We start from the raw sequence: 13,228 nt of genomic DNA, 5'->3' as shown, positions 1-13,228 counted from the left end.
GTCTGTCACATGTGCTCAGTGTGAACCTGCTTTAATCTGTGAAGAGCACAGGGCACCAGTGGCGAATTTGCCAATCTTGGTGTTCTCTGGCAAATGCCAAACGTCCTGCACGGTGTTGGGCTGTAAGCACAACCCCCACCTGTGGACGTCGGGCCCTCATACCACCCTCATGGAGTCTGTTTCTGACCGTTTGAGCAGACACATGCACATTTGTGGCCTGCTGGAGGTCATTTTGCAGGGCTCTGGCAGTGCTCCTCCTGCTCCTCCTTGCACAAAGGTGGAGGTAGCAGTCCTGCTGCTGGGTTGTTGCCCTCCTACGGCCTCCTCCACGTCTCCTGATGTACTGGCCTGTCTCCTGGTAGTGCTTCCATGCTCTGGACACTACGCTGACAGACACAGCAAACCTTCTTGCCACAGCTCGCATTGATGTGCCTTCCTGGATGAGCTGCACTACCTGAGCCACTTGTGTGGGTTGTAGACTCCGTCTCATGTTACCACTAGAGTGAAAGCACCGCCAGCATTCAAAAGTGACCAAAACATCAGCCAGGAAGCATAGGAACTGAGAAGTGGTCTGTGGTCACCACCTGCAAAACCAGTCCTTTATTGGGGGTGTCTTGCTAATTGCCTATAATTTCCACCTGTTGTCTATTCCATTTGCACAACAGCATGTGAAATGTATTGTCAATCAGTGTTGCTTCCTAAGTGGACAGTTTAATTTCACAGAAGTGTGATTGTTCAATTCCAATACTTTAGGGATTTGTTCAAAGGCATTGTGGTTTGACTCATTCTGTCACTACTACAGAAAGTTGTATAACGTATTTAGATGTGTTCTACTTTATGTACAATGGCCTCTCTGGTCAATTATATGTGTCTGAGTGCCCCAAAGTAGTTAACACTAACCGGAGGAAGAGCAGCTCTGTCTTGTCGAGGTTGAGCTTGAGGTGGTGGACCGACATCCAAGCTGAAATATCTGCCGGGCACGCAGAGATGGGTGTCAGAAGGAGGGAAGGAGAAAGGCAGTTGAGTGTCATCCGCATAGCAATGATAGGAGAGACCATGTGAGGATATGACGGAGCCGAGTGACTTGGTGTATCGATAGAAGAGGGCCTAGAACTGAGCCCAGGAGGACACCAGTAGTGAGAGTATGCATCATATCGAAGTAAACTTGGAGTCACGCGTTGATATGGTGTCTGGTCCTCCCACTTGGGAAACCATGCAGTTTATTAGGCTGCAGATGAAATAAATGATGATTAACTTCACAGGGTGGTGAAAGTGCACGGTGATGACGTAGATAGAACAATGAGCCAGATGTTTCACCAGATGTATAAATCTAAAGCATCCAGTTGGCATTTCCACTCACCACCATATATGGTGATGAGAGGAAGCCCAGTGGCCGGCAGTGGGGAAAGATGGAGCCAGATGGATTTTGGCCGACATTCTGCACATTTTCTCATCAATGAAACATTTGATGTCAATACAGTTTTCTGTTCCCAAAACTAGAATATGTTACGACAGAGTGGACTAAGTTTTGTAGACTTTGCCCTTTGCCAAAGTTTCAAAATATGGCATTGCTTAGAAAGAGTGCAAGGGCAAATTGAGTTATTGTACACGCGCACTTCACAGAGTAGGCTTTCCCTAACGTAAATATGCAAATACATGCTCGAAAGCACCAATGGGATCTTGCTAGCGCATGCTTGGCTCTGCCCATCTCCTTGCTTGTTCTGCCCACTGATTTAATTTGCTCCCATTGGAAACGACAGGCTGTGGTCTATCTTGGGTTAGTTTTTAAAATCTTTGGTGATGAGCTTTACTCCTTCCCAGTAAATATCGAGGGTCTGATTCTGGTGACATGATGATCGATGCTTGACTGCCGATTGACAAATAAATATCCATAATAATCTCTTCATGTAGACTAGCCTACCCGCATTGTATCTGCGATCCGTTGGCTAGAGCGCACATGCCAAGACCAGAGTAGGCACATTTGCTGTTTAAGGCAACAGTTTTTGTGACAAAATTATCGGTAGAGTTGAAAATGCGATGGAAACACATTGAACTTTAGATTTTTATTCGGTACATGAAAACGTAAGTACATTTTGCGTGCATTACGTCGTCACGCACTGATTTTTATCCGCAACAAGTCAGTTTGGTGGAAACACGCCACTGGTGGGAAAATGCGCATATTTTCTTTATGCAGATTTTAGAATATTTGCATGAAAATCTGTCGCCAGTTGGATGGAAACCGAGCTACTGAGGGTAACTCAGCAAGGGGACAATCTGTCTGACTAAAGTGTATGAAATTAGGTTTCAGGCTTCTAATATGGATGTAGAAATGTGTCCCGGCACTTCAGTGTGACTCTAGGGAAATCAGTTTTGTCACCGTCTGAATCTGAAATGCCCCCCAAAAAAATGCTGTCAACATGCTTGTTGGTGCTTTCAAACATTGAATAATATGTTTATAATATTATCTTCCCTAGAGGAGAAACAACTCCATTCAGCAGACAACTATTCAGTTAGGATGTTTCAAATGCTCAGCCACCATGTAGCGACATGGATTTTATGTGGTTGTCTACTTCTGAGATGCATTAGAATCAAAGTGTTTCAGCTAATTTAATTCCTCTGATTCAAAGAGCTTTTATTGGACAGTGTTTTTACAGAAGGCAGAGAAGAATACGTTTTTGTAGTAATTAATGTTCATTAAAATAAACTCAATTAAGAGGCATTCTAGACATTCAAGCTGTCAGACTTAATCAGTTTGGGTGCAGAGGACAGGAGGGTTTTAGTTTAACTTCAGATAGCTGCAGGACTGCGTGTTCTTTGCTGCAGTCTTGGATTTAATTAGAAAATGTTCACAGCTCCTGTACAACAGTGTGTGTCTGTGTGTGTCTCCAGGGGAAATACATTCCACATGTCTCCAGACCTGACCCCCAGGAAAGTGACCCAGCTCCCCTTCAACCAGGCAGCCAGCTCCCACTACCATGGAATAGAGTAGGTGTCTTTATACATACAGTAACCCTACCACTACCATGGAATAAAGGTTCATCTACACATAAACCTATTTGTCTCTTAGGGTAGAGTACTTACAGTATCTCTAATCACCTGAGGGCCTGACGACACAACTAGCTCCAGGACATGTACTTGTGTAGTGTAAAGAGACTGATCTAGATTCAACTCTCTCTTTGAGATGTCTCCCACATTACCTCCTGAGGTTGACATCTACACCACATACCCCCTCTGAGTGGTACAGTGTACAGACAACGGTTCTCCCACACCACATGTCCCTGCAAGAATTACCTTAATACCTGTACAGCGTTTGTGCTCTGTTAGACAAATTGAAAATTAAAGGCTTTTAAAATATCCACACATTTGTGAATCATTGCATTAGTCAAGTGGGCAACACTATGTTCAATATGGTTTAGATGAGAAGCTCCTGTATAGTTTGAATTAGATCCTTATTTTGTTAGTCTATATATTCTATGGTATTTACGGTATATGCTAATAGCTGCACCAACACATGAAGCAGGAATGTGGCTTTGGACACACCACATCCACGGCTAGTGTTAACAGGAGGCTCACTGTCAGACCCCTCTGTCTCTGTGTCCTGGCTCACTATAAGACCCCTCTGTCTCTGTGTCCTGGCTCACTATCAGACCCCTCTGTGTCCTGGCTCACTGTCAGACCCTTCTGTCTCTGTGTCCTGGCTCACTATCAGACCCCTCTGTCTCTGTGTCCTGGCTCACTATCAGACCCCTCTGTCTCTGTGTCCTGGCTCACTATCAGACCCCTCTGTCTCTGTGTCCTGGCTCACTATAAGACCCCTCTGTCTCTGTGTCCTGGCTCACTATAAGACCCCTCTGTCTCTGTGTCCTGGCTCACTATAAGACCCCTCTGTCTCTGTGTCCTGGCTCACTATAAGACCCCTCTGTCTCTGTGTCCTGGCTCACTATAAGACCCCTCTGTCTCTGTGTCCTGGCTCACTATAAGACCCCTCTGTCTCTGTGTCCTGGCTCACTATAAGACCCCTCTGTCTCTGTGTCCTAGCTCACTATAAGACCCCTCTGTCTCTGTGTCCTGGCTCACTATAAGACCCCTCTGTCTCTGTGTCCTGGCTCACTATAAGACCCCTCTGTCTCTGTGTCCTGGCTCACTATAAGACCCCTCTGTCTCTGTGTCCTGGCTCACTATCAGCTCTTCTTCTCCCTTGTCAAGTTCTGCCGACTCATGAGAGAGACCCGTCTTGTTCTGATGCTAATTTAGTCCTGATCTTTCAGTTTTTATCTATTATTAACTACTACTTTATTGGCTATCTATCGTCCAGACTTGTCTTTGTTTTGAATCACTAATCTCTTGGCCCTACCCAGGTTCTGTCTGGACGAGCAGGGCCACAAGGCCTTGGACCGGGACCAGGGCTTCGTCCGGCTGCAGTCTCGTCTGATTCGCTACGAGACCCAGACAACCTGCTCCAAGGAGCCTTGTCCCGTCCCCTTTGCCTTAAGCCCTGCCCCCTCGCCGGCCGTGCTGTCTGAACCAGGAAGTGTCCCGGACGGAGAGGCCCTCCTTAACTCTGACCTGCCCAGGATCAAGAGACGATCAAGGGATACAGACGCCATCCACCCCAATAAGAGGTTAGTGAGGTTTGTATGATACTCTGTAGCTCAGTTGGTAGAGCATGGCTCTTGCAACGCCAGGATAGTGGGTTTGATTCCCAGGGCCACCTATACATAAAAAATGCATGCACGCATGACTGTGAGTCACTTTGGATAAAAGCATCCGCTAAATGGCATATTAGGAGCATCGTGTTCTATATAGGCAAAGGTTACGTACATACAACCTGTGGTTTAGAGCAGGTGCTAGAGGTCAACCAATATATTCAACAGAAGATTTTTGCACACTGTTTTAAGCTCCCATTTTTGTTATTGAAACAATGTTTCCAGCCTTAGGTTACCAAAGGTGGAACTAGGCTTGAAACGTTGTAACAATAAACTTCATAGGGGAATAGATTACAGTGTGATAGTCTTCTACTACTAGGTTGAATTGGCCACCCACTATCTCTACTCATGTTACATTTCACCTTGGGATGTTTGCAGGCTCAGTATATTTGTTCATCAAATCCCAGAGTTTACACACAGATAGAACAATGAGACAGATATTTCACCGGATGTAATAATGTGAAGCATCTGCTTGGCTTTTCCACTTACTATCAAATATGGTAGCGAGAGGAAGCCCAGTGGCCGGCAGTGGGAGAAGATGGGGACGAGATGGATTTCAGCCGACATTCTGTACATTTTATCATCGATGAAACATTTAATCTAAATACAGTTTTCTGTTCCCAAAACTAGAATCTGTAACGAACAGAGTGGACTAAGTTTTGTAGACTTTACCCTTTGCCAAAGTTTTTTTTAATTGTGTTGTTTAGAAAGAGTGCAAAGGCGAATTGAGTTATTGCACACGCGCACTTCACAAAGTAGGCGTTCCCTAATGGAAATATGTAAATGTGTGCTAGAAACGAGGCAATAGAATTTCGCTAGCTCGTGCTTGGCTCTGCCCACCTCCTTGCTTGTTCTGCCCACTATGACTAATTTGTTCCCATTTGAAACGACGGGCTGTGGTCTATCTTGGTTTAGTTATAAAAGTATTTGGTTTACATGTGGTTTGACTGGACTCCAGTCTGTTCACTAGCGATAATAGAGTCTGTCAGTCACTTCCCTCTGTAGCTGCTCCTTTCTCTTATCTGTTCCCTTTGATCAGAAACAAAAGGAATGATCTGTTCCCTTTGATCAGAAACAACAGGATGTATCTGTTCCCTTTGATCAGAAACAACAGGATGTATCCGTTCCCTTTGATCAGAAACAACAGGATTTCTCTGTTCCCTTTGATCAGAAACAACCAAGTTTCTATGTTCCCTTTGATCAGAAACAACAGGATTTCTCTGTTCCCTTTGATCAGAAACAAAATGATTTATCTGTTCCCTTTGATCAGAAACAACTGGATTTCTCTGTTCGCTTTGATCAGAAACAACCTGGATTTCTCTGCTCCCTGTGATCAGAAACAACAGGATTTATCCGCTCCCTTTGATCAGAAACAACAGGATTTATCCGCTCCCTTTGATCAGAAACAACTGGATTTCTCTGTTCCCTTTGATCAGAAACAACAGGATTTCTCTTTTCCCTTTGATCAGAAACTACAGGATTTCTCTGTTCCCTTTGATCAGAAACAACAGGATTTCTCTGTTCCCTTTGATCAGAAACAACAGGATGTATCTGTTCCCTTTGATCAGAAACAACCAAGTTTCTCTGTTCCCTTTGATCAGAAACAACAGGATTTCTCTGTTCCCTTTGATCAGAAACAACTGGATTTCTCAGTTCGCTTTGATCAGAAACAACTGGATTTCTCTGTTCCCTTTGATCAGAAACAAAATGATTGATATGTTCCCTTTGATCAGAAACAACAGGATTTATCTGTTCCCTTTGATCAGAAACAACAGGATTTATCTGTTCCCTTTAATCAGAAACAACAGGATTTATCTGTTCCATTTGATCAGAAACAACAGGATTTATCTGTTCCCTTTGATCAGAAACAACAGGATTGATCTGATCCCTTTGATCAGAAACAACAGGATTGATCTGATCCCTTTGATCAGAAACAACAGGATTTCTCTGTTCCCTTTGATCAGAAACAACAGGATTTCTCTGTTCCCTTTGATCAGAAACAACAGGATTTATCTGTTCCATTTGATCAGAAACAACTGGATTGATCTGTTCCCTTTGATCAGAAACAACAGGATTGATCTGATCCCTTTGATCAGAAACAACAGGATTTCTCTGTTCCCTTTGATCAGAAACAACAGGATTTCTCTGTTCCCTTTGATCAGAAACAAAATTATTTATCTGTTCCCTTTGATCAGAAACAACAGGATTTATCTGTTCCCTTTGATCAGAAACAAAAGGATTGATCTGTTCCCTTTGATCAGAAACAACTGGATTTCTCAGTTCGCTTTGATCAGAAACAACCCAGATTTCTCCGCTCCCTTTGATCAGAAACAACAGGATTTATCTGTTCCCTTTGATCAGAAACAAAAGGAATTATCTATTCCCTTTGATCAGAAACAACAGGATTTCTCTGTTCCCTTTTATCAGAAACAACAGGATTTATCTGTTCCCTTTGATCAGAAACAACAGGATTTATCAGTTCCCTTTGATCAGAAACAACTGGATTTCTCTGTTCCCTTTGATCAGAAAAAAAAGGATTTATATGTTCCCTTTGATCAGAAACAACAGGATGTATCTGTTCCCTTTGATCAGAAACAACAGGATTTCTCCGTTCCCTTTGATCAGAAACAACAGGCTTTCTCTTTTCCCTTTGATCAGAAACAACAGGATTTATCTGTTCCCTTTGATCAGAAACAACAGGATTTATCCGTTCCCTTTGATCAGAAACAACAGGATTTCTCTGTTCCCTTTGATCAGAAACAACAGGATTTCTCTGTTCCCTTTTGATCAGAAACTACAGGATTTCTCTGTTCCCTTTGATCAGAAACAACTGGATTTCTCTGTTCCCTTTGATCAGAAACAACTGGATTTCTCTGTTCCCTTTGATCAGAAACAACAGGATTTCTCTGTTCCCTTTGATCAGAAACAACAGGATTTCTCTTATTTTTCTTTCTAGGTCATCAGTGTTTTATCTTGGTTGTTGTTAACATGTCCCCTGTGTTATCGCCAGTCATTCAGTCATGTTCATCTATAGTTCAGTCATACTGACATCTTAACAAGACAACTAGTCCCTAGAGAGTGGCTGTCAGATCTGAGGAAGGGAGATCAGGATTATTTATGTAGCTCCTCCTCAGCATTTTAGAACATCAATAGTTAACATCAAGAGGGTTCAGCTGAAATGGGTTCGCCTAAAGTGGACAGTGTTGGTGAGTTATATGATAGTAGTAGAAAATGCTGTTCCAGTTCTGAGGTATTCACTCTGTCTGAAGAGTACAGATCACTTTTCACCTTGAAAACTTCAAACAAACAAACACACACACACACAGGGAGAGAGGAGGGGGAAAGATTGTTCCCATCTGCAGTTATTCTTCTTTACGGACTGTTAATAGTTTACTGTGACTCTGCAGCACATTCCATTGCTGACTCTTAATGCATATAGATACAGGGTTAATCCCAAATGGCACCCTATTCCCTATATAGTGCACTACTTTTGAACAGGGCCTACAGGGTAGAAGTAGTGCACTAAATTGGGAATAGGGTGCCTGCCATTTGGGAGGCAGAAGCCGTATAGTCCGTGGTCAGCATATTGTCTTTCAAAGTGGAACTGAATGGTATTATTCACACATTGATACCCTTTATATGTAGTTGTTTTATGTGACACCCATTAGTTACTGTGAAATGAGATATTGGTCTGCTGAGGATGGTTTTTATTGCTGTGGCGACGTGACCAGCAGATAGAAATGATGGTTTTATTACTCAGGTGATGTGACCAGCAGATAGAAATGATGGTTTTATTACTCAGGTGATGTGACCAGCAGATAGAAATGATGGTTTTATTACTTAGGTGATGTGACCAGCAGATAGAAATATTGATGGTTTTATTACTCAGGTGATGTGACCAGCAGATAGAAATATTGATGGTTTTATTACTCAGGTGATGTGACCAGCAGATAGAAATGATGGATTTATTACTCAGGTGATGTGACCAGCAGATAGAAATGATGGATTTATTACTCAGGTGATGTGACCAGCAGATAGAAATGATGGTTTTATTACTCAGGTGATGTGACCAGCAGATAGAAATGATGGTTTTATTACTTAGGTGATGTGACCAGCAGATAGAAATATTGATGGTTTTATTACTCAGGTGATGTGACCAGCAGATAGAATTGATGTTTCCATAATGAATATCAAATGATATAGCCTCATAGCCTTAATGATGTAATATAATGCCAGAAAGCAACAGGATGATGCCTCTCTAAATTACTTTCTAGATTCATATTTTTTAGGAGTTGGCTACTGTATAATTACATAGAGAATAAATATGTTGTCTGTTGCCATGGAATTGAACCTTAATTGATTATGGTGACAGCTGAGGTCATTAGGAGTAGATTCACAGTAGTCTTTCTGGCAGAGATAGTGACACCACTCTGTAAAAAATTATTGTCTGTCTGTATTGTCCAGGCTGGCCAAGTCAGAGAGCAGTGAGTCCCTGGGCTCTGGTAGCAGTGGTACTGATACCCACCCTGCTGTGAGAGCCTTGAGACTGCAGAATACCAGGTCTCAGTCCACCTCCTCTGTCTCAGCCCTGAGACTGGCTCCCCTTGGCCCCCAGGGGCCCGAGAAGCACCACCCTGACCCCCCACAGAGCCACAGAGCCCCCCAGGCCCAGGGACACGGGCAGGGACAGGCAGAGGACAAGGCCAACAAGGAGTCTCGCTCCCAGAAACATGTCCGGGTAAGAGGCCATACTGGCTGATGATGGCTTATTGTATCTGTTGGGGAAATATTTCTGTGTTGTACAGCATGTAGATATTCACATAGATAGACACAGAGTATTTATCTCTATAGACAGACACACATCTAAATTTATAGTCTTCCATTAGGTTATGCTGTGCTAAATTGCCATATCATAGCCCCCCACTAGGTAACTACGACATGATGACGCTGCACCAGATCTTTAACGACAACTGTACATTCCTTTCTCTCCTACCATTCTCCACAATGTTAAGCTCCGTGAGATAAGAGTTTCAGTTTCAAGGAACAAGACCTTGAGCTGTTCTGATTACTATGCAAACCCGAGTTTATCAACCACAAGAAGAACGACGTGACCCCATTGAGAAAAATACAGGTTTATTTAGAGCAGGGATGGGCGACTGGCGTCCCCCCTTTTCTAGGCCCGAGGATACATTTTCAAAGACAAAATAAACTCAGTCGGGGTCACAACTTAATGATCCGAGTTAGAATAGTAATTTCAAAATGTGGTTGTGCATCATTGGTTTTTCTCTTGTTATGTCACTCAATTAGCTCATGTCAGATAACATGTTTGAGATTGGTAAGTTAGTCTAGCAGCCAGCTATCTAAACTTCTAGTAAACACGGTCGACTTACCGACCGGGGGGCCCCCATTGATTTTGTTAGTCACTCTCACTCTAATATCATATTAAAAACTGCAAACATTTCTCTCCGCCCCATGGAAAAATGTGTATATTTGCAGGAAATTAAACTTCATTTTCTGTCTGCTGTCGGGGGGGGGGGGGGGGGGGGGGTTGCTAAATCGTTTTGCTTCAAGGTGGGGGTATGGATATGGATGTGGGTACACAGACCCGCGAGCCACTGCGGCCCCCCGTGATAAGTTCAGATTTTTTGTGGCCCCCACCCCCATCAAAGTTGCCCATCCCTGATTTAGAGAAATGTCAGTGATTCCCATTGATACACACACACACGCAGAGTGTTTTCTGTCATTTCTGTTCTAGATGCTGAAAGAGGTTGTGGCGAAGACGCTGAAGCATCATGGGATCACCAGAGAACATAAGTGCCTTGCCGCCTGCAGTCAAAGACTGTTTGAAATCTCCAAATTCTATCTGAAGGTCTGTCTCCTGTTCCCTTTCTTTGAATTTGACATTTAGCACCAACAGTGAGTTAACGTGAAAACTTCAAGTCCCTTGGCCCCTCTTTGAAAAAGTTTTCAATGATAGAATGACAACTAAGACTGTGTTAGATAGATAGGATTGTTTTGTATTGCCTAGAGAGATAAGCTGGCTGTCTGTCCTGCCTATAGCAGCTGACTGTAACGTCATCACCCCAGAGACTATAGAGAAAGATGAGCACACTTGAATTGAAGTACATAATAACCTCACTGAGAGATGTACACTGCTCAAAAAAATAAAGGGAACACTTAAACAACACAATGTAACTCCAAGTCAATCACACTTCTGTGAAATAAACTGTCCACTTAGGAAGCAACACTGATTGACAATACATTTCACATGCTGTTGTGCAAATGGAATAGACAACAGGTGGAAATTATAGGCAATTAGCAAGACACCCCCAATAAAGGACTGGTTTTGCAGGTGGTGACCACAGACCACTTCTCAGTTCCTATGCTTCCTGGCGGATGTTTTGGTCACTTTTGAATGCTGGCGGTGCTTTCACTCTAGTGGTAGCATGAGACAGAGTCTACAACCCACACAAGTGGCTCAGGTAGTGCAGCTCATCCAGGAAGGCACATCAATGCGAGCTGTGGCAAGAAGGTTTGCTGTGTCTGTCAGCGTAGTGTCCAGAGCATGGAGGCGCTACCAGGAGACAGGCCAGTACATCAGGAGACGTGGAGGAGGCCGTAGGAGGGCAACAACCCAGCAGCAGGACTGCTACCTCCACCTTTGTGCAAGGAGGAGCAGGAGGAGCACTGCCAGAGCCCTGCAAAATGACCTCCAGCAGGCCACAAATGTGCATGTGTCTGCTCAAACGGTCAGAAACAGACTCCATGAGGGTGGTATGAGGGCCCGACGTCCACAGGTGGGGGTTGTGCTTACAGCCCAACACCGTGCAGGACGTTTGGCATTTGCCAGAGAACACCAAGATTGGCAAATTCGCCACTGGCGCCCTGTGCTCTTCACAGATGAAAGCAGGTTCACACTGAGCACATGTGACAGAGTCTGGAGACGCCGTGGAGAACGTTCTGCTGCCTGCAACATCCTCCAGCATGACCGGTTTGGCGGTGGGTCAGTCATGGTGTGGGGTGGCATTTCTTTGGGGGGCCGCACAGCCCTCCATGTGCTCGCCAGAGGTAGCCTGACTGCCATTAGGTACCGAGATGAGATCCTCAGACCACTTGTGAGACCATATGCTGGTGCGGTTGGCCCTGGGTTCCTCCTAATGCAAGACAATGCTAGACCTCATGTGGCTGGAGTGTGTCAGCAGTTCCTGCAAGAGGAAGGCATTGATGCTATGGACTGGCCCGCCCGTTCCCCAGACCTGAATCCAATTGAGCACATCTGGGACATCATGTCTCGCTCCATCCACCAACGCCACGTTGCACCACAGACTGTCCAGGAGTTGGCGGATGCTTTAGTCCAGGTCTAGGAGGAGATCCCTCAGGAGACCATCCGCCACCTCATCAGGAGCATGCCCAGGCGTTGTAGGGAGGTCATACAGGCACGTGGAGGCCACACACACTACTGAGCCTCATTTTGACTTGTTTTAAGGACATTACATCAAACGATGACTGATGTTGAACTGTCATTTCAGGCTTGCAAATCCTGTGTTCCTGCGTTGGATCCGCCTGTAGTGTGGTTTTCCACTTTAATTTTGAGGGTGACTCCAAATCCAGACCTCCATGGGTTGATACATTTGATTCCCATTGATAATTTTTGTGTGATTTTGTTGTCAGCACATTCAACTGTGTAAAGAAAAAACTATTTAATAAGATGATTTCATTCATTCAGATCTAGGATGTGTTATTTTAGTGTTCCCTTAATTTTTTTGAGCAGTGTATAACCAACCTACTCTCAGAGCATGTCAGTTACAGAGACACGCGTGTCACAATGTATTCCTTTTCTCCAAAAGGATCTGAAAACGTCCAGGGGTCTTCATGAGGAAATGAAGAAAGCAGCCAGCAGCAATGCCAAGCAGGTAACCTGTCAACCGTTTATTACATATTTTACCCTCCCCTTACCAAGGCATGCTTTCAATCATGTTCTTCAGAAGTCAAGGGGTATTCAGGTAGAAATTGTTCATGAAGAGTTAGGAAATTGTATGGCTTCCAGCTTTTAAACAGACCCATATGTTTTTATTTATTATCTTGCAGGTCATTGACTGGGTTACCGAGAGGGCCTCTAAGTGAAGAGGGAAGTTGAAGAATCACTAGTGGTTTCAGACTGGTTTTACAGTCACAGCAAACAGCAAGCATCACTGGAATGTAGTTTCACCAGGGAAACATCTGTCAGGATGTGAAAGTGGGATTAGCATTTTTCTTTATCTTTTAAGAACATCATTGACTGTCAGTTCTAGGGCAGCCTTTCATAGTAATTACATTGTTTATTTTTAATGAGTTCTCTTTTATGTTGTTTTAATAGGAAGTTCCAAGAACTGGGAGGTTTGTCTTTTAGATGTGTTTACATGGTTTATTTAACCTGTGTGTATGTCTCTGTTTGTAGTAAAGTATTGGTAGAAATGTAGATATCTGTATTTCTTTTAGTTGTGCCATAGATTTTATGGAACATAATAAAATGGGTTTTGTGA

The 13,228-nt window shown here is 43.7% G+C and overlaps 1 protein-coding gene across 1 annotated transcript in view; it reads left to right on the top strand.

Moving 5' to 3' along the window:
- LOC311125255 (mdm2-binding protein-like) overlaps nt 1-13,228 on the top strand; it is a 36,501-nt gene extending 23,273 nt beyond the window's left edge. Inside the window, exons 17-22 of the mRNA XM_084199306.1 lie at nt 2,890-2,985; nt 4,359-4,622; nt 9,171-9,444; nt 10,462-10,575; nt 12,554-12,619; nt 12,795-13,228. Of these exons, the coding sequence (XP_084055432.1) occupies nt 2,890-2,985; nt 4,359-4,622; nt 9,171-9,444; nt 10,462-10,575; nt 12,554-12,619; nt 12,795-12,830 (850 nt within the window). The 3' untranslated portion in view covers nt 12,831-13,228. The remainder of the gene's footprint in view (nt 1-2,889; nt 2,986-4,358; nt 4,623-9,170; nt 9,445-10,461; nt 10,576-12,553; nt 12,620-12,794) is intronic.

The sequence above is a fragment of the Coregonus lavaretus genome (assembly GCF_964263955.1).
Source record: "Coregonus lavaretus genome assembly, contig: HAP1_SCAFFOLD_886, whole genome shotgun sequence".
Taxonomy (NCBI): Eukaryota; Metazoa; Chordata; class Actinopteri; order Salmoniformes; family Salmonidae; genus Coregonus; species Coregonus lavaretus.
The sequence above is the reverse complement of the archived record's forward strand: the minus strand, read 5'-3'. Positions and strand labels throughout refer to the sequence as shown.